Source organism: Lasioglossum baleicum, chromosome 6 (genome assembly GCF_051020765.1).
Source record: "Lasioglossum baleicum chromosome 6, iyLasBale1, whole genome shotgun sequence".
Lineage (NCBI taxonomy): Eukaryota > Metazoa > Arthropoda > Insecta > Hymenoptera > Halictidae > Lasioglossum > Lasioglossum baleicum.
The window spans coordinates 14680697-14703670 of NC_134934.1; the positions used below are offsets into that span (position 1 = coordinate 14680697).

Sequence of the window (22974 nt, forward strand, 5' to 3'; positions counted from 1 at the left end):
AAGGTTCAAATCGCATGGTCCAATATTTAAGAAGTTATCGACGTTTTAGAAGTGTCCGAACATCAGTGGGAGTTACTGCATAAACAATTGCTTCAATTTGTCATAGAAAAATATAAATATTTCGTTGAAACCGTAAAAATGGTAAAAATTACCTTGAATCTCAAAGTAATTGAGGAATACAATCAATATTTGACCATCGGGAAAACAACGCGCAATATAAAGATGGAAAGTCGCAAGCACAGTTTGATCCCCCAATTACCGAAAATCAGAGGACGCAAGGGCTGAAGAGGGAATGTGGTTGGCAGCCCTGCAGGGGTTTTATTTCATCCACTCGGCGATGCTCGAAATTAGATTGTACAGGGTTCGAATACCTCAGACAGGAATCTGGCTAGAGAGATAGTCGATCGCTGTCCGCGGTTGGCTAGGGAATTCTCGGCTGGTAACACTGGAGGCGGTCACGGTGTTTACACGGGTTCTCGGAGACCGTCGACTTCTAAAACTAGATTCCTCACGGTATAAATACCAGAGCCAACATCGTAAACGCTTGGAACAAGCTTCTACACTGTTCGAATACTCGTTTACGATTCGCTAGAATTATCGACGGTCCTTCGTAATGAAAAACCGCAAGAGATATCGCGATCTGGTCACAATGTTTTGCTTCCGGGTCGAAAAGAAGGCCTATGTTCGTCGTTGGTTGTTTACGCGACACGTGATTTCTCCGAGTGTTTTTCTCCCGTCATTCTCTCTTTCTCTCTTGAGCGATAGAGAAGACGAAACTGTTGACGATGAGATTCCTCGGCCGCAACAGCAATAGTAACTTTCGGGACGGAGCACTCTGCCAAACGCTGATTCACATGCTTACTCATAAGACCTGACGAATAACATGTTGTTATTGCTATTTTTATTTTGGTAAATGGGTAACGAACCCTCTAGCACAGTCAAACTAAAACGCGCGGAGCGATTTAACCCCTTGCCGTATCATTTTCTTTACAGTGATTAAAACGTCTTTATCCCCAAAACACTACTTTAATCAAATTTTATTTCATTTAAAAAGAAAGCCGTAACATTCATGTTTGTTAGACTTTTTATCTTCATGCAAAATAAAAATTTTGTACTAGAATTGTAACAAACGGACGTTGAGATAGAAATTGATTTTCTTCTTTGATACGTTTAATAGGTTGAAAATAATATAACAGTATTTTTACAGCTTCTCATTTTTGTTTTAAATGCATAAAATCCACTGTCTAATAATAATGATTATTATTTTCGTAGATCAGTAACGAACTCCACCATTAAATGTATGGAAGCCGCGCAAACTATCCGCAATTAATTGTCTTCTAGAATTTCCGTTTGTTGATCGATGCAGGCCTGTCTGCATTATTAACGTTTAATCTTTAACGGCGTTGTAACAGGAAGACTATTAATAAATTTCTCGATAACGCTGCCGTCTCCGCGAGAAGCTCAATAATTTTCGTTGATGTAACAATCCGTTAAGTTACACACTACGTTACCCAACAGAATCTGTCGGATTGTGAAAGAAATTCCTGTCACTGAATTGTTCAGATTCATTAAAACAAGCTCTCGGTTGTTCCACGATTTTTAGAGAACCATTGCGCAACCTTAGCAGAACGTTAGGCGTTAGATGTTATACAGGTTCAAGAGCTATTAATTGTTATATGTATAGTCGTTGATGCAACTCCTCGAAGATTTAGGTAATCGACGACTATTATTTCCACTGTGCTCTTCGAACGCCGCGGAATTGATCTTTATTTACCAATTCCGCGGATGTCCGTATTGAATAAACGAATTAACTTGTTGCAGTTTTCGAGATCCGCTTAATTTGTGTGTACAAAATTAAATATCCACGAATAAAGTTTAATGAATGGCTTCTCGCGAATTTGCAAGCAAGCACTCGCTGATATGAATTTCAACCAGGAACATTTATGAAGTAATAATTTAACAACGTCGCCTTTTACTCATTTCGAAAGTGCACAGTGTAAATAAACGGACGAGATCGTCGAGGATTCTCCTGTCTTTTTAATATTCTTAAGCAAGTGACTTTTTAATTACGAATGCTCTCGAAGCTGTAAAGTCTGTCTTGAAACTCGTTTGATTAATTTACTTACATTATAATAGTAAGTGCACATCGGATTGTACACATTTGTGACAAAAATCCTTAAAACAGTACAAATATTAGAAGAATTCTGTTAGGTTGGAGGGAAAGTTCTGTCGAATTTGAAAGAAAACATTTGAATATTTTTATTCAATGATATAATTTCCATTATTTGTAACCTGTCAATCCTGTGATTATGTAAAATACGAAAGAACTTCCCTTCTAGCCTAATAAAAATGCTGTTATATTATCGTATTAAACGTGTTAAAAAGGACAATCAATTTCTACTTGACTCCAGTTTGTTGCACCTCTAATATAATAAAGAGTGACTATGAATCTGCATAAACACAGTCATTTTCGCAAGGCAAAATTGTTTCCGACTTGAAATAAATTAATTTATTTTAGTGTGCCGAGAGACTTCTCCATTCTTGATGTGCGCCATGAAATAAATTTTCTGTCTCCCCGTGCAATTTTTAAGGGAGCTGACAGCAGTGCTGGAAGCAGTATTTTGAAATATTCCGAAGATGTTTTCACCGTTTCGACCTATTCTTGTCCATCATAAAATCATAAAATCCGCAGTCAGGTAATAAAATCTATTGACTCCGTGGATAGAGCAGACAGGTGACGGTTCGGAACGATTCTGTTAACTGCAAGGGGAGAACTGCCGGTTCGAGTCATTAAGGAAAGGGTCTCCGGTTTTTACAGTGAGTCGATGATTGTTCACGGTGGACAGTTTCGGCCTCGAGGACATGGGTCATTTACGAGCTGTGTCCTTCGAGACGACGAACTAGCAACTTCAGGACGACGGCAACCGGAAAAAAACCGCTCTTACCGAGAAACACGGAAACAATGCAATGCTCGGCTTCGGAACAATACGTCATCGAGACGGAGTACGCGCATCGTAAACGTCTCAGATAAGAATTTTTATCAAGAATGCGCACGTGCTCGTAAACGAGTCTCTTTTTGAATATTTATCGCGCTATTGAATATTTATCGCTCTGCTGGACATCGGTTCGAAATTCAACGCTGTCTAAACAAATATGGAAACAATTCTAATACTGCACCGAGTTGCTAACAAATATTGTACTTGAATTTGACAATGTGCAATTCTTACCTCTGTAGATCTCTGTGAAACAATAAGCAAATTCGTAAAATGGATTTTGATTGTCGCCGTGACAGAAATAATTAATCAACATGTCTTTTAAATGGTTCCTACGCGTTTCGTTGCAGTATGAATTTGGCAATGTACAATTCTAATCTTTGTAGATCTCCGTGAAAAAATTATTGAATTGCAAAAATAGATTTTGATTGCCGCCATGACAGAAGTAATTAATCAACACAATTAACACGGAGCATATTCCACGCGAAGGAAAATTATATCTAATTGATGGGATATAAACGTTCCAGCACACACAGAGAGACTATATTTCACCCCTGGTGTTGCAACCTCGCAGAGCGTACATGCGCATTGATGAAAATTGATTTTATCAAGTGCAGTCTTCGTTACTAAACCATCGACGATAATAGGGATAGTTAGTAACCGTAAACGGAGAATTTATTTCCCGTGTCTAATCTGACGCAATACTGTTCCACCGGTGTACAGTATACATACATATTCAATTTTCACTGTACACACGGGATGAACGCTTAATTAATTTCCCTTCTGGCAAATTATTAATTGCGGAGTAACGCCGAGGCGTGTGCAACTATGGAAAAGAAATCGGATTAAAATCTCTCGGTTTTGATACGAAGCACGCGAGAATCCACAATGTTGAAACCAGCAACAAACAATTTCCTCTTTGATCTTTTAGTTCCAGCTATTGTTTAGATTATTAAATACCCTGGTATCTCTAATCAATTACTAAACATTTAAGTATTGTATGAGGTACATCAATTTTATATTCGTACAAAGAAAAAAATTAATATAGAATAAAATTATTCTAGCTAGGAAGAAATGTTTAATTTTCGAGTTAAAGTAGCTCTTAAGAAATAAAAAAAGGAAGAGAAAGACAAAGGAGTTTACATTGTAAATGCAATTGTAAAATATTGTAAACTTCACGATGCTCTTAATTTAAAACAGCTTCGAACTGAAAATAATAAATATTACGCATACATTTGTTAAAAGAACGCATTCAGTTATTTATACGATTAAAGGTGTATTCATTGAAAATGTAATAAAGAAAAGAAAATTTGTGTTACTCTGTTCAGGATTTATTAAATGAATGTCTAAATACGTAGTTCGGGTACGCAGTAATGCTTACACAATGTTATCGATCTTTAAATTAGGAACAATATTAAAATAAAGCACGATCGCAGCAGGATACCGCAGCAATCGGTACGGTTAGCCTAATCGGCGAGTGTTTACGCCCTCTCGTTGGGGGATTTCCTTTTCGATATCTCGGTCGTAGCGTCCCAATTTTCGCCAGGTAAATTTTGGCGAGAGGTGAGTCAAAACACGACAGAGAGAGAGAGAGAGAGAGGAGAAGGGAGGGGAGGTAAAAATTTTACGGTCGTCACGATTCGTCATCCGGTCTATCTGACGCGAAAAACGGTCTCGCTCTTTCTCTCTGTTTGTCGCTCCGTTCCGGCGAACGTTCCGTTTCCACTCTCGCGCTCTCTTCTCTCCTCTCCTCTCCTGTCCGCTTTGCTCGCCGTCGCCGTCGAGCCGAGCGCTAACTTCGGATTACGTAAGTGACAGAGAGCGCTGCTACCAAAGAGCCTTGGTTTCCTTTTAAAAATGGCCGTCCACTGGCCCGAGAAACATCATCTCGTGTCGAAAACATCGGCCGTTCTGCGTCGCAGAACAGCGACACGATGCCGCGTTTCTCTCGCGTGCACGCGCCACACGATTTGACCTAACTGCTTCGAACTTATGCTCTCTGGGTCTGTTTACTATGACAATGACGCTAGACTTTCGAAATTTTCAGTGCTTTGCTCGTCTTTCGAAAAAATTGCAGATTCTACGTGAACGCTAGGACAATGATCATTCTTTTTATTATTTATGGCATCGATATATGCATTGTTGGGCTTTTTTATACAAGTACAGGAGGATCTGCAGACACGTTCGCATTTTTGCTAATTATTTTTGGAACGTCGGAATGAGAGACACATTTGTTTCAACGATTAGAAGATTCTTTATGGCGAGGATGAAGAGTAGAAACGTCTCTGAAGTGTGAAAATTAATTGTTAGGATACAGACGCTAAGAACAATGCTCGTCGTTCTTATTGTTCGAGGTCTAATAGGTAGATTGTCGATCGTTCATGAATGAGGATCTTCGTGCAAGTTTCTAGTTTTGCGAATTCGTCATTTTAATTAATTCTGGAAGTGGGTATCGAAGCAGAAGCACGTTGCGTAGGTCAACCACGTAGATAGTTGTGTAAACCGTGTCAAAATCCCAGCACAGAACTGTTATTAGTAGCTATTAGGTCAATGTATTGTTGGCAGCGGAAGTCTTTCCTGGTTGTGTAACGCGAAACGCAGGAAAGAATATTCTTAGAGGCGACTGAAACCAGGAAACTTTTCTAACGTGTCTAAAAGCGGGTCTTTCTCATCGGAATATGAATCATTCGAAACGGGGACTGTCATCGATCATCATCGCCAACCTACGTCATTACTCTCGTACCGGAGAATGGAAAAAAACTATCATTTCTTTCAGAGCAGCTTCGATAATTCCTACAGAGGTTACGCGGGTAATTAACCGATTAAACAGCGATCGATGAACTGCATTTCGATTTGCATTGCAACGACAATCCATTCGAATGATTTTATGCGATTTTTTTAAATAATTGCAGTAGGAAATTTCGACTTTAGCAGTTGATGTAGAGATAATGTTTATTTTGTATAAAGATGTGCAATACAACAGAAATTGCATTTTACTTAATTGCGACATCATAATCGCACGGAATCTGTGCTCTAGTAATCGTCAAAGCAGAGAATCATTTCGAGTTTCATTGATCGTTGAAATCAGTGGTTGCAGATTGATTGTTATTAAGTGTTATTAAAAAACCAAGCGATTCTGTTCCGACAAGCACGGAGAGAGGGTGAAACGAACCGTTCACCGAGTTTATGGTAAAATCCCGAGCGAAAGCAATAAAGAGGAAGCTTGGAAATCGTCGTCTTTATGGTTGTTCGAGTTCATAGTATCGTCGAGAAGCTTCGTCGAGTCCGAGTGTAACAACACCGTATTTTGTACCGAGATTAGAGCCGCGATAGCCGCCGATAATAGGCTTAATCGGTGATAACGAGCGGCCGAGCCACGATAAAATTCGCCTCGGAGCGTCGCCGTTCACCGATGTTGATAACAACAATAATAACTCCTTATTATTTCACTTGCCGAGTTTCAATTTTCTCTGAAAACGCCGCAGCTTTTTTAACGATTGAACAATTTACAAGAAGCAATGGTGAAAGACTAGTTGAACAGTAGCTGGGAAAAATCGCCTTTCACGAAATAATTGTAATTGAATCTAATTTATCAATAATTTTCATTTTGTGAGGTTCATTGTGTGGAAGAGTATGTGCAAAGAATGTTCCACCAAATGAATCGTCTCCTAACGAACATCAATTTGTGGACTGTTGATCCGACACTTTTCTACGCTGTTTGTTACGCTCGCCAGCAATGTTCATTTCGCACAAACATCCGCAGTCTATTAATAACACGTTTCAATGAATGAGGTTCGCATCAGTGTTACCGATGCGCAGTATGAAAACGTCAATACAAAAATTGTAGTAAATAGAGCCGCGAATACAGTTTCGTGTTCCCGAGAAAATCGACTTCGGAGGCTCGCGTTTACGCAGACACGTTCGTGATCGCAGTAAGTAGAAAGGGCGAGTGATGAACAGACACGTTTGCCGAGACCTGTTCCACATCACGCACGGTCCGCTGACATTCTCGTCGGGTCTTCTGGATAAACGGAGCTTATGCCAACGAATCCTAAGCCTCCATTGTTTCTTTAGTATCTGCCTTTATTTCACAGAAAGCTGATTTCAGAAACTTGTCCTTTAAATTCAATCAAGCTGGAAGAATATTATTTCGTTATTGAAAGTTCAATGATCGTTGCGAACTTCGTGCATTTACGAGAAAAATGTCCAGATGAGATATACAAAACAGTGGAATCGTTTAGAGAATTCGACAGAATATTACTTTCGACATATTAAAATTATTAACCCCACTAAAAATTGCTGCATCATTATTCACAATATTGTTTCGATTATTAAGTATGTTGGTATCTAATCAATTACTAAACATTTAAGTATTCTATGAGATATTATATCAATTTGATATCCATACAAAGAAAGAAATTCACATAGAATGAAATCATTCTACACCGCGAGAAAGAAATGTTTCATTTTCGAGTTAAAGTATAATAAATGTCCATGCAGCTCCTGTAGCTTGCAATTAATGTAGAGATTTTTTCTTCTGCATAAAAATCCGCAGTCTAACGATTAGATGTTTACGCAAAAAATGAAAAGTGTCCGGATCGGTCGCAGGAAGCGGAACAAGTGTTCGTACTTCTTTTTTCTTCGCGGCATCTTGTTTTTTGTTTGGAACGTTCAGCAAAGCGGGAGACTAGGTGAGAAGACGCGTGCAAGTCCAATGGAACGGACGGATTGACGCAAATGAAAACGCCGATAAACAACGCCGACGGGAGGGAAAAAAAGCAGTAGGTTCTTTTCGCGTGCGAATTTGTCGCGTGTTTACCACGACCGCGGTGTCTAAACGAGCGTAAAGTGGCCTCGATAAACGATCGACGAGCACCGATCGACGAAATCGTACGCGAGACCGTGGCGAAACGGGCAAACCAGACACGCGAACGATCCGACGAAAACCGTGACGCAAATTTCCCCACTTCGCCGGCTGTGTATCCTCCGCAACGTTTACGCGATTTCATTAACCGTGCAGAAGGAAATGACGAGCAAGGGGACGGACGTTCCAATGAAAGGATCATTGAGAAATCTTTGATCACACAATACGTCATTCTCGAGTCGGAATTCGTCGATGTTTAACGCGTCATCGAGTCTCGTAACACCTGCTTATCTTCATTTGAAATAACAGTTTTCTACGTCAGAGAAACGAGGATTGAAGTGAAATAAGTATCCTCTAATCATTTTAATAAGCTCGTAATAATGTAAGTGGGTTATTAACTTTGTCTGATTTTTTATTGTTTCATCTTGTACTCGTTTCTCTCGTAAATGCATTAAATTCGCAGTCTAGCAATTTCATTCTTTCCCTTTCGAGCAATTTTAATCAGTTGAACATATATTGTATTTTATTATTTGTACAGTCTTTGTTCGTCTAGTACTTCGCGAATCTTTATCATATATTAATTATAAGTCAAACTGTAGTGGCTTTATTTGACGTGCCAGACGTGTTCAATTAGTTCGGACGTGTCGAACGAAATGTCACAGTATTTTACTATCTAAAGAAACATGTTAAGATAAGCTGATAATAATGTAACTGGGTTATTAAATTTTTGTGAATTTCTATTTTCAGTCTTTCTCTTTCAAAGAATTTTAATCAGTTGAACATATATATATATTGTATTTTATTATTTGTACAGTCTTTATTCGTCTAGTACCTCGCGAATCTTTTTCAACGAATGGAAACATACATTAATTATGAATCAAACAGTAGTGGCTTTACTTGACGTATACCAGACGTGTTCAATTAGTTGAGACGCCTCGTTTCGAACGAAATGTCAAAGCATTACTATCTAAAGAAATATATTAAGATGCATTATATAAATTACTTGAAAGATCGTTTTTTTGAAACCAAGTTTTAAAAAAAGTTGTTTACCCCCTCATATTACTTTTCAATGAGGGATTAGCGACTTAAAATTTTGCACACAATATCAATAGAAAATGTCGTGGAAGCTGATGCTTGAGAATTTGAATATCTGAAAATATTTGATCGTCTCCGCATTAAATATTCGATCTCCGAGTTGCAAATGATCCTTGAATTCAGTGAAAGCATTTTTTGAAGTAATTTTACCAAAAATCGACTTGGTTTGTCAGCTTCCCAGAGTTCCCAGACTGAAGTTACTATCACGCGGAGCTGTTAAATACCGGATACCGGATGTTAAACCCACGGACGGCCGATCGAACGGTGTTTAACGTTCCCTGGAACGATTATTATCTTCTGCTGGAGGAGGTTGTCAAATATTCTAGGAAGATTCCGGAGAATGTCTCATTCTCTTTTTACGTCGAACGTTACGTAATCGCTATCGACAGCGGATAAGAAAGGCGCAGTCCTCTCTCTCTCTGTCTTATGAACTCGAATTTCCAAGTAGAATCTAGCATCCTAGACGCGAAAAATCGCCCCGGAAGACCAGCGACCGTTCGTTCTTGAACTTTGACCGAGTTACGCCAGTCTGTTGGTCGATCGACTAATTCGAAAAGTTTTTTCTGTCCACTAGTTTCTTCTTTTTCTCTATTTTGTTATTCTTTTGTTTCTTTCGCTTCTCCACTTCGTCGATATCCTCCACTTTGAATCCCGGATAAACAAAGCCGGAGAACAACGGCCAGCGCACGGAATTACTTTGAACAAGCTAAACGGAATCCGTTTTCTATCGGACGAACGACTCGAACATGATCCATTGTGAACCGGTCTCAAAGAGACCGCCGCTCATTTTCGCGCCCGGTTCGTCTGAGCACGTGCTGCTTTTAAACGAACGGTGAAAGTTTCGAGCGAGAACCTCTTTGACGACGAGCACTGTTCTCGAGTGGCTCCTTTTTCGAGTACTATCGAAGATTGCTCGCGCAGATTGATTACTTTAACGATTTAGTGTTGCGTGCCGAGGATTTTGGGAGCGACGTAATAATTACTGACCGCGGATTTTTATGCAGAATGAATCCACACAGACTTATTTGAACGAGTCACACTTGTCATGAAGATTTCGGACGAGGTCTAACAAATATGAATGTTACGCCTTTCTTTTTAATTGAGATAAATTTTATTTTTGATTCTTTTTAACTGAAATAAAATTAAAGACGTTTTGATCGCTGTAGCTGTAAAGAACACGATACGGCAAGAGGTTAATCATTTGATCGAGCTGGCGCCTGAAAAATCAGCGATCTTAGAAGGAGGAAGTGGGTAGCAGAAACATTAATTAATTTGTCCCGCGAGATCCGTAATATCCGCAGCGGTAGAACGCGGTCTAGATTAAACTGTCCACCGTGTTCTGATTTATCCGCGATTCCATTCTTTCGCGGAGAACGCTGTTCGAAACAGGCGGTATAACGAATTCGCGGGCACGGTTTGTAATGGGCGAAGGTAAAAGCAAGAAGTTTCTCGAGAAGAGAGAAGAGTAGGAAGGGATTCGCAATTAATTGTGTCTATTCTGAGGGAGATACGATCCGCTAGATAATTCCCGTCAGTTCCAAGAGTTTAGCGTCCTTTAATCACTGTTTTCATATTTACATACTTGGAGCCGCGCCATTAATTTAGGTCAGCCTCGGAATATTCGCCGAATTCTGGCAATTTCTCTGTAAAACCGCCTCCGCGATATCGACCCGCTGTACTACGTCGCATCGTTCCCAGTAGTCAAATTCGCGGATACCTTCGAGAATGATAGAAAGAGAAGTATTTCGTGGAAGCAACCGGAGAGCGACGTTTCTTACGACGACCGATCGATTCTCGTTATATTTATCGAATTAATAATGCACACGGGGAATTTTCGCAGTCGTCGCTTCCCTTTAGGAAACGTTCGCCCCGTTCCGAAGGCCGTAGAGCCAATATTATACTCTTTAATATTTAACGAGCCACCGAGCCACCCATAATATTTGAATATCGCGCCGTGAAACGACAACCTACTTAAATCTTGCACGATGGAGACCTCGTTTCCCGCTTGTCTGCACAGTTTTATACTTTTCGTTTTTATGGCTACCTCGCTGCGCGCAAGGTCGTCCAAGGTCAAGCGGGATCGCGCGCAAATTGCACAAAGTTGCGTCTGTTGGAATCCAATGATACCATGAGTACGATAGTACTATTTTCATTTTTATGCTGTGCGCTGTTTTTCTGATGTGTGTGGTGAAAATGGTGAAATATAAATTATATTCTTGAATAATTTTGACATTCAAGGAGATTTTTACCATTTTTACGAATTCTATGAAGTAGCTATATTGAAATTAAGATGCAGTACTTATATTTTCCCTCGACAAATTGAAGCAATTGAACATAACACTGCGGAAACGTCGATAACTTTTTAAATATTGGACCGTACGATTTGAACTTTTTTGAGAAGTTAGAACAATTGGTTTGTGCTACGCAGTGACAAAAATTTTTGAAAAAAATTGCAAGTTGTCGGAGTTGCAGAGAATATAAGCACACATAGAAAAGTTGTAAAATGCAACTTTTAGTATTCGGTTGTAAAGAAATGCAGGATTTCTGTTCCTTTGTTTTAATTGCAATTTTATACCAATAAATATTTATTACATTTTAATGAGTTTATGTCAGTTTAAAGTTTGTTTTACACTCTATTTAATTATGCTTTTGATATTTAATTTTATTAAAATTTTTATTAAATTATTTGGCTTTTATTTCGGGATGTCAAAACGCGATTTTCGCTTTATGTTTTTGTACGAGTTCAAACTAGGCCTTTCTTTTCACATCCTGTTGTAAACTAGTTGCCCTAGCTTCCCAAGAAAGTTCAAATCGTGTGGTCCAAGATTAAGGAAGTTATCGTTTTCTTAGAGCGTCCAAAAATTAATGGGAGTCACCGTAGATTAAAAACAGGATACGCGGAAACATTGTCTTTATTTAGCTTTATGATACTGATAAATTATATACGGCATAAAGTTTATTAGAGTAACGTACCCACAGAAAGCCATTCTCCACAATATTTTTTATTGGGGAAAAAATTGAGCAAAATACATGTATTTTTGCACAACAAATCGTTTGATGTTTTCTTCGCCCTCTTGGACTAAGCTAATTTCGGAAGAGTTTGTGGAACGTTTACGACAGAGAAATGGTGGAAGCAGAATGCGTCTGTTGAATCGAAGATTCCGTCTGCCGAGTTAGCAGTCGGTGGCACCAGCCTCTGTCAATCCGTTCAAGGAGATTAGCGCAGCACGAGCGTCGAACGAAACGCGGCTTTCGAAGGTTGTGTCGTACAGCGAAACGATGTCAGTGTGTCAGTGTCAATGGAACCGAGTCATTGGGTTTGTCGATTGTGATTCAACGGGAAGATGGTATCGCGATTTAGCTTGCACGTCGTCGTCGCTCTCCGCGTTCTCGTCTCTTTCGCGGATCTTGCTCTCCTTAGCACATTCTGCCACGGGACTATTCGTTCGACGATCCTTGGATGAAATTTTAGTTCGTTGCGCATAGCAACCGCTCAAACTTTCTCTTATAATGCAATCTCCGGAACGCGAAGGTCGCTGTGATCGATACACCGCGAATTTTATACGATTATCAGGATGTTCGGTAAATAGAATTTAAAATACAATAGACTCCCGTATAACGCGAGCAGAAACTTGTTTGGAAAGGTTTCTAAAAAGACTTTTGTAAAACGACTGTTCCACTTACCGCCACGAAAGATGTAGTAATTTTAAACAATTTTTTCATCCCGTTGTATGACAGTGTACTGTAGTACAGAAAGATTCAACACTGCGCCTTTTAGAATCCATTTAGTGACGTGAGATGTTTAATAAACAACTTGTCCATTAACTCACGTCGTCCGACGAACAAACGTCGACTCACAAATTCACTCGTTTGCTGAGCAAACTTATCGTTCTGCAAATTTACTCTTTCCTAATTCGTTTCATACAAAGTGAGCTAGCAGAAAAAAGTTTCTTGCATCGTCTCAAACATTTCACAATTGTAGAAAATTGTAAAAAGATTGTTGCTCTCTCTCTCTATCAATGCACAAGAGAACGTAGAGCTTAGTGGGTTGCGAACAAAAATACGTGTGTCGCAACAGCAAAATCCGTCAACTGGATAGCGTCCCGATTCAGGGTGACGTTAAGTCAGTTTAGGGTTGCAGAGTATAGCAGCCAGGAGCACTTTAGCATTTACACCGTATTTCCATTGAAAATAAATAGGGCGCAAACCACCGGCAAGGGTGGACAAGCCGGATAGATCGCACAGTTGCCTGACAATCCGTCCACTCAGCTAAAGCAATCAACCCTTAACTAGCAAACTTCTTATCTACCCCTTGATACGTGGTGAAAATTTCACTCGAGCATCAAATTGTGGCACGTAAAAATTTCCATGCGGAATTATGTTATTCAAATTTGTGGAATGTACACCACTCGAATCAGGTCAAACAACTCTCAGACCCATTCCACCCCCCACAATCCCTATAGAATTCCCCCCTTTCTTGAATAATTTCACCATTCACACAACAGAATATCGACGTTCTTGAACCCTGCCAATTTTTCTGTACTATTTTAAATTCATACATTTTATAAAAATAAAACTTCAGTTCAGGTCAAACATCCCCTAAAATCTCTCTTAGACCTATTCCACCGCACAACCCAATAATATCGACGTTCTTGAATCCAGCCACAAATTTTCTACGCTAATTTAAATTTCAATTCATACACTTCATGAAAATGAAACTTAATCCCAGAATGTGCTAAAGAGACCCATAAACGTAAGATCATATTTGCATGTTAGGGTTGCGAATGAGATCTCACTCTCTCTCAGGTTGAAAGCGGAATTTTCCCGGTAATCGATCGAGTCTATCTCCCGGCGGGTTATAAGCTAATGAAATCGGTAATTAACGAGCGATGGGTGTCGGGCAACGAGCAAAGAGAAAATGAGAATAGCGAGAGTGATTACGGTACATCGACGAGCGAGAGGAGAGCAAACAGAGACAACAACCAGGAGAGAGGAAAGAGAGAGAGAGAGAGGAGAAAAGGCCGTCGAATCGCTGGGAATTTGCGACCGCGCAATCCGGCATTTAGCCTTCGTCGGCTCAAAATAAACGCGACAACTCATACTGGGTTCTCTCCCCGCGTCGCGTCTTCCTCATGATGATCCATCTCTCTTTCCTCGATCCTCGCGTCTCTGTCCTCCCGTCCATCGTCTCTTTGCTTCCCTCTGTTCCCTGAATCCCACCTCTTACCGCCTTTCTCTCTGTCTTCGTTGTTCTCATTGGCTAACTACGCGCGATTCCAATACGCTACACGTACGGCCACGTGCACGATGAACCATCTGACACGATCGCCTGGAAATTTTTTTATTGAGGAAATCTCAGAAGAGATTTATTACAACATTTGTTACATCTATACAAACTAATAATAAGCACATGCCGCTTTTAAATAAAAATAAAAGCGTGAAGCGCCCACGAAAATTACGTCAATATAGTTTAGCGTTCCACGCTTTTATTTTTATAGTCACTATTGTCATGATTTTATTGAAATTTATATTAAATTTTTCTATTTCGACACTAATTTTATAACAGTGATATACATATATATATACTATAATATATATTTAAATTGTGAACTAATTGCTTAAAATTTTGGGGAAAAATATTATTAATCATTTCACTGGATTCGGTATTTTATGGAGAACCAGGAAAAAAATTATTTTCTCTTTTTTAGTGCATTTTAATATAAGCGTGCTTTTTAAAAAGTTTTTATTGAATGAAATAACCACCTCAATGCTGAATCAATATTTGCTAGTGTAGCCGACACCTTTCTTTATGCTTGGAACATTAAATTTGGTTTTGAGATTGCAAATATTAGGTTGGAGGGTCTGTGGAGGTTCTGTGGTATTTTAAATAAGCAGGTAATTTTGCTTGTAAATCGAAAACGGATGTTGCTAGTGAGTCATTGGGAGACAGGAGTTGTCAGGTTATCTGAAAGATGCCAACAAAGTTGTTACACGAATAATGGAAATATTAAACAGATAGTTTTTTATAAATCTTCTGCTTAAAGTGACCATAATAATTGTTATTATTTGCTGCGCCCATCGATGCTCCTTACTTCGCGGTTGCAAGCTCCTGGAAGGTCCTCGACAAAGTTCATTCGGTCCATTTCGGAAGGTTTTCGGGATTGCATTCGGATTCTTCGAGAGTGAGAGTTTGTGTGGATTTCGTAGCTACTCTGCTGTGGACGAGGATTTTTTGCAAATGTTATACGGTGTAACTTTACTTAAAGATACACGCGATTGTTATGTTGAAAACTATTTCTTAATTCCAGAATTGTCGTCGATCTCCCAAAGGATGGTATCTCAGTTGTCTACGATGTTTAAAAGGTATTTCGAAAAAAACTATTGAATTCTCTAAAAGATTATGATATTGTCTAACACACTTCTTGGTTGTAATGACAAAGTTCTCCATTGGCAGAGAAACTGTCGCTACTGTGATCGAATGAATGCCTCCATTGACACAGCTATCAAGAATCCACAGTAAAAGGGAGTGGCAACTATAAGAACGTAAACTCTGTATGTGTTTACCATGTTTACCATGTGCATATCGACACCGTGACGTTGAGGATCGGAAAGCCACACGGGAGTTTCGTGGAATTTTGTTTACATTTAATAATAGCATACAACGGTCGCCCGTCGCGCACACGTTTACAATGATAAGATCGTGAATAGCATGAGCGGCAGAAGTTGTAAAAGCGGATCATAAAAGACGAAGCGCAGTCATATGACCGACGTTAAACCGGACTTTCAAGCAGAAATTAGTTGTGCTTACAAGGGGGAAAAGAAGCTGGAGATAACAACAAAAAGTAAAACCAGCCTGTACATGTGTCGACGTCGACACGTGCGTGTGCTATGGCGTACTGTACAAGCAAATCTGGTTGTCGAAAGTTTAGGAAGATGGCTGATCATACATACCGCTTGCTTGTTTCGAGCTGCCAGATAAAGCACGTATTTCGAAGGCTGCTCCGGTAGATATCTTGCGCTTGACGATTCTTTGCTTTTTGTATGTGTTCGATCCCATTCGAATCAACCCTATTTTTATCGACACTTCTGCATACTGGGTCGCTTATGTTCGCGACTAATTTCTTGACTGATCTGGGGTTTTAAAAAATCTACGAAAATCCATCGGAACGGGAAACATTTGAAGCATCAATGGGAATACATTTTTGGTTATTTTCGTACTCTGGCGCGTGTCATTTTAAGTACAACTGGTACACGCGTATTTAAATCCACGTCCATTAACGCATTCTCATTTTAACTTCTATAATTTTTTTAAAACATTGATAGTAATTTATGTATCGAGAGAGACTATGGTTTCGCAAATTATATACCCATATTTTTCTTTCGAAAATTAGTAACAGTATCCTATAAATTAATACGTGTATTTAGATATACATGAAATGGGGATCTCTATTTGAAAGGGACGATTCTTATTCGCCAAGCAAGAGTGCATGATCGAAACCCATCCGAATTCCAAACCGTACAAAAGATCCGGCGAGCTCAGATCGTCAAAGATTCATCCCAAGCCCGAAGAGACGCTTCTACCTCCGTACTCGATGCTTTAATAATCACCTCTTCACAGAGTCCACCCAGGTTCACCGACGAGAAGGTCCAGGTAAGGTGGCTCATGGGTGTGCTCCACGTGTCACCAATGAATTCGCAATGACTCGAAACCGATCGTACTCCTACTTGGTCCTGGACACACGAGTGTTCCATGGATTCTTAACGAAAAGACAGTTTCTAACACGCTGTTAAATGTGCCGATTATTATGAAAGTGGTCTGAGTGAAAATTTAAAAGAAATGAGTTTATCACTTTAAGATAAATTAATTCGATGTAATTTTTACGACATATTGTCGAACATGAACTTGTTATTTCAACATTGTATGGAATTCGTTTAGTGTTGATCTTACTTCATATTACTTGCGGAACCGGATAAAAGTGATTTTTGGCAATGTTTTCCTAAAAAATCTTATCCAAAACCTGTTTGTATATTTTAAAGCGTACCTCATAAGTTATGATGTTATGAGTCATAACATCTTTCTATAAAAATATTTATCAATCGCAACAAATCTTTGATAATTTTTTTCTCAGAAACTACAAGAGGTAGTTGAAAAATTCTTGTACCATTTGAAAGGGCCTAGATCGGAGTGTACCTCACAATTTTCTTATCGAAAAGCGTGCACCACTTGCAAAGTTATGGTCGATGGAATCTCTCAGAAAAGCAGACGACGCATTTGGAATCGCATGGGGAGGGCGGTGTTTCCCGTGAATAATTCGTAAGTGTTTCCCGGATGGATCTCGGGTATCATCGAAAATGGGACACGGCGGAGTCCCCGTTAACTGATTCCTCGTGGTGGAGGGTCGGGGGGCAGCCGGAATCCGTCAGCGTACTCGTACCGTGAACTATCGACCCGTATAAAAAGGGCGAACACGCTCGACGGTCCGTCGTAAAACATGGTCGCGATGTTTTATTGACCGACAGAGAAGTGAAAGAGAGACACGCGAAGACAGAAAGCGAGAGAGAGAGGTTAGAGAGAGAGAGAGAGTGAGAGAGGGGGAGAGAGGGGAGAAAGAGTCTAAAAGAGAGAGGGTCATAAAAAGAGAGAAAGATAGATCCGTTCACCGTCGCGCTCGCCCCGATAACGTAATAATCCTTTATCGCGCGATCGAAGAGGACACAGGCCAGGCGGAAAGCTGGGAGTACCCTTTGAAACTGGCTTGTTCTTCCCAGAACGGTGACGTTTTTACGAACCGACCACGCGAATCGATTCGACTCGCCGCGGTTCACCGAACAGCTCGAACAATATTTTCTCTCTCGTCTTTGTTCGACGCTGACAAGCAGCGTCCGTGTGCCCCGTGTCCGTGTGTCAATAACTTTGTTTCAGAGCCCCGGGGACAGAGGGACGAGGCACCAGGGGTGCTAGGGGATATCGGTGCGCACGGTCATTTCGAAAATAGAATCGAACAACGGTGCAACGTGCCTCGCACGCCGATTTAATAAACGATTAATCGAACAAGACTCGCCTACCGATGAAAGAATAACGATAAACCAGTCACACCCAGTTCAGACTGTCTCTTCAGCCGCGATTACTACCGAACGCAACCATATACGCCATTCTAATTAACGCCGACGGATTCTTTGTACAAAACTGCAGCGAAAATGTGCGATGGAGATTTTCGATTGGAGCCATGGGTTTCGAGAAAATCCTGTTTGACAATTATGTGACGCTGTACTTGAGATGCGCTGAATTTCACATTCGATTTTCTAGAATTCCGAGCTTGCAGCGAGAAGATCGTGTCGTGCCATTTTTTTTCAGTATCGCAGCGGCTCGAGCAATTTATAGACTATTCGTAAAATTAAACTAAGACAAATTTCTTTGAGAACACTGAAAAATGTGAAAGTTCAAAAATTATCTGACGCTGTACTTGGGATCTGCGCGGAAGCAGTGAAGGGGCGAACTTGACATTCGATTTTCTCGAAATCCGAGCTTCCAGCGACAAGATCGCATCGGGCGCTTTTTGTTCAATATTTATAGTTTTATAGATTGTATTCGTGAAATGAAACGAAGACAAACTTCTTTGAGAACACTTTGGTAAACGAAAGACTCGCAGAAAGCGATTCCGCAATAAAATCGGGACTTTCGATTCAGCTTGTAAATCGGCTGGAGACACCGCGTGCATCGTTACCGGCTAGTTAACGCCGGTTAATTATTTCCGGCGGCGATACCGCTGCACACCTGTCCTCAGGGGATCACGGAGATCGGTCCAAGCCGCTAAATGATTCGTTGGAAAAACTCTCGTTTGCCAGGGTGACTACACCGTCGTCGACAACGACGCTCGTGTCTGGTTTTAAAAGGTATCGGCTAATCTCCTCTCTCTCGCTCGATGCAACTGTTGCTCCAGTTTCCGAGGACTCGTTGAATCGACGCGACCCTTTATACGCGAACGAGTTCTTTTTTTCCTCCTTTTTCTCTCTCCTTTTTTTTTCTAAACCGTCGCTACGATATTTGGAACGGAAGTAGGCTCTGCAATTTCTCGTCGACGGTCTACCGCCCGGGTTTATAAATAGCCGCTATTAGCTCAGAATGTTTAGAAGAGAAAGAGTTTCCGATGTTTCCAGCGGTTTTCACGGAGATGCTCGAATCTCTCTGACAGTATTCGTCTTGTTTCTTATAGACCGCGGATTCGCGTGCAAATATTTTTTGAACGGCCCCGGACGACGAGGGAGAAAATTTATACATCGACTCTGAGCAAACTGAACGGGGTTTTGGAATTTATACAGCCGGATGTTGCGTCGGAGAATTTATTTTCAAGTTGAACAGGTGCGCAAGTATTTACACTCCCGCCCATAAGTCACCGGATACTTATCTATATTATAAAATAGAAATGGTAATTGCTCATTTTTTCGGATGTAGAGAACATGTAAATTAAATCCGACCAAAATATCCTATATTTACTATCTTTTTTCTAATTTTTAAAATTCAAGTGGGGTAATTGTTTCTCAATTTGACTTCCAGAGTTGTCCACAATCATCTCACAATTTCTCAATCTCTTGTTTTCAACCTTTTGTTCGAAATACAGCGAGTGTTCCGTTCTAAAAAAAATCTCGATTGCGCACGGTAATTTTTCTAAAGGCATTAGAGGACCGGTATAGTTAACAGAGAAACTTTCAGTGCACAATCTGCGAATGCATTCGAACGCTAGGCAGCTGCAATTGACCAAGAGTCGCTATCTCGTTACCGATAGGATCATTAATCTTACGGGAGCGTATCGTCGATATTTATAGGAACGACGGGAACAAAGACGGAACTGTGTATACTCTTCCTATACTATCGAAAGCTGGCGCGTTCGCGATAAGGATAATAAGGATGTCTGAGCTCAGAGAGAAGGGGAATACCGGTATCGATTGTTCCACTAGACCTCTAGACTCGTTTATGGCAAAAATTGTCCGGAGAAATTCGAAACACCGTTTTATCCTCATCTTGGAGCAGCTATTTCTCTGTTGATCTATTGAGGAACTGCTATTGTTTAATTTTACTAAACTATTTTGATCAGCATACAATTATTGCTCTACATAAAGACGACAATGAAAATCGCAACAGGGTTGCATAAATATTTGACACATTTTGATCAGCAAAACATTATTGCTCTACGTAAAGACGTTAATGGAAATTGCAACAGGGTCGTGCCGAAAGGTTGCATAAAGGTGTGACATATTTTGATCAACAGGACATTGTTTCTCTACGTAAAGACGGGCAATAAAAACCGTAACAGGGGCGTACAAAAGGGTTGCCTAAATAACTGACACATTTTCATCATCAGGAAATTATTGCTCTACGTAAAGACGGTAATGAAATTGCGACAGGGGCGTGCAGAAAGGTTGCATAAAGGTCTGACACATTTTGATCAGCAGGACATTGTTTCTTTACGTAAAGACGGTAATGAAAATTGCAACAGGGGCGTGCAGAAGGGTTGCAGATATAGATCTGACACATTTTAATAATCAAAAAATTATTGCTCTACGTAAAGACGGTAATGAAAATCGCGCAACAGCGGCGTGCAGAAGGATTGCATAAATATCTGACACATTTTCACGTGCAGAAGGATGGCGAAAATTCCGACACATCGTCGGCCAACGAAAACAAATTTTCGCGCGAGTGGGCCGTGTGCTATGCCACGGGGAAAAAAGCGTGGGTAGTCCTCTCGTGTCGACGATCAATTGCGCCCGTCTGCCGGCGCGAACGATTCGTCGGGACACTCGATGACATCGATAGACGCGTCGTCGACCGGTGAATTGTCGGTCGCGAAATTTGGAAAATTGCTCGTCGGTCGAGCACACGGGCCTGGCGGTGGTCCCGCGTCCATTTATCGAGGTGCTAATCACGAAAACGCGCAGGCTTCGTTAGTACGATGAACTTTGCCGGCTTTTGTGACTCTGTCACCCCAATATTCGATCGAGCCCTCTCTCTCTCTCTCTCTTTCTCTCTCACGTCGCTCTCTTCATTGTAATCTCGAAATCTGCTGGTTAGAACCTCTTGACGATTCGGATTGTTCGAATCGGGACCAAGCGTTTCCTCTGCGGAGTGGATGTTCCTAATTCGAGCGTTTGTCAGACTGTTCGCGGAATTATTCGCGCGTTGCAAGCGTCGGGATTTTGGTGTGAAAACGATGCATCCGAGAAAATCGTGTCGTCATCGATTATCAATGATAAACTTCGCGGGGAATTACAACTTTGTTGGCTGTGTAGACGATCCTCCTTCCGATTGAGCCGAGCATTTGTGTGTTATCGAGTTCGATAAATTCAGAAAAAGAATTTTATCATTGAGACTCGATAATGAACTTCGTCGAAGATATTTCGATCAGTTCTGTACGAGAGTTTCATTGCGGGCGATCCAAACAATGATATCTTATCAGGCTACAAAGTACATTTGTATAGAATCGAATAAAAATTTGTTTCCAATAAATAAGCAATCAAAAAGGCCTTGAAGTTCTCATATAATGTTTATCGAATAGAAATTTAGTTCTCAGTGAATCGAGCGACTAGGTGGATAGGGTGATCCTCGTGGAGTTGTGAAGATGATATTTTCCCCCCAGAAAACAGTGACCAGGCGAGTACAAGATACTTTCAAGTACTCACATAATTTTTACACAGTTGAATACGGTTTATATTTATTGAAGAGGGCTATTAGACAAATAAAGTGTTTCGAATAATTTCGTATAGGACACGAACGAACGTGATCGTCTCGCAGAAAACGATTAGCAGTCAATTAAGCTAGAATAACAACGTGCTATCGATGTCAGAATTCCAGGAGTCACTCTCGCTTTCAGACGGTCGATCCATAATTCATAAACTGTTCATTCTCATCAGGCTGCCTTAGTCTCGTTTCCAATTCGTTCGACGGGGCGTAGCACGGGAAATTCTATTACGATATCGTCTCCGAATGGAGCAACAACCTTTTCCCGAATTTCTACCGCAGTTTTCGATATTCGCACAGCCGCCGCCGCCGCCGCCGCGGCGTGGGTTTTTCGGTGTGTGTTATCGATACGCTTCGAATCCCGTCGCAATCCGTGCGATATTTGTATTGGATTCGGGGGAGGTAGACGGAACGGGACGCAATGGCGTGTGCAGCTGAATTGCGTCGGCGTTTTATCTGCGTATTAGAGTCTCTGATACGCTAACGGGCGAAATACGACCCCTCTAACGTCGCGGTTCTACCTCCAACTTCTGACACTGAACGTTGGGAGCCAATCAGGACGAGAAGATAATTCTTCTTGTGATTTTTTTAAATTGTACGACACGCCGAAAATGATTTCTTAATCGCGACGCATTCCTCGATCCTCTTTATCGTCGGCCAAAAGGAAATCCCAGATATGTACGAGGAATTCCATTGCGTGCAGGATACCTCGCCGAGAATAACTGGACCGTTTTAGTAAACGCCAAAGCAACGACCAACGTCTTTGGGACGCAAATATATAGAGAGAAAATAGAGAGGGATGAGAGGCCAACGACGAGGCGCGAAGAGAGCAGCTGCAGCTGGCGCAAACACCTGTTTAGCCGCGTTTCCGGCGGCTCTGCATCCTGTGCCGGATCGACGAACAGCTCGTTCTGGATTACACACCGATTCCGTCGCGCGTTTCTTCTCCACGATTTACCCAAAAACGTCCCTCTTCTTCTTCGACGAATGATCTCTCCCTCGCGGAGTACAGTGATATGTCCGGATATATCACCGCTAGATGCAGACAATTTTCATTTCGCACGACGATCCTAAAAACCACATATCTTGTTCGGATATATGGCCACAAATTGACCTTACAAATCACACAAATCGTTGGAAGTCTTTAAAAGTTCCGAAGGAGTCGAAGCTTCTGTTGAGCCGTAACTCCTTTGCCTTAAACACTATTATTAACGGAGTTATTATCCCCACCTACGTACCTAATACGATCGATATACGTATCATAAACTATTTAACAAGCGACGGAATTA

The 22974-nt window shown here is 40.8% G+C and overlaps 1 protein-coding gene across 8 annotated transcripts in view; it reads left to right on the top strand.

Annotated features, from left to right (window-relative positions):
• The window catches only part of Lilli (AF4/FMR2 family member lilliputian), a 292861-nt gene that overhangs the window by 125639 nt on the left and 144248 nt on the right, over positions 1–22974 (top strand). For 5 of the 8 annotated variants that reach the window (XM_076426703.1, XM_076426705.1, XM_076426704.1 and 2 more), the window contains one exon: positions 15261–15315. The exons of the other annotated variants lie outside the window; for them this stretch is intronic. In XM_076426703.1, coding sequence (XP_076282818.1) covers positions 15261–15315 — 55 coding nt within the window. The remainder of the gene's footprint in view (positions 1–15260; positions 15316–22974) is intronic. 8 annotated transcript variants of the gene reach the window in all.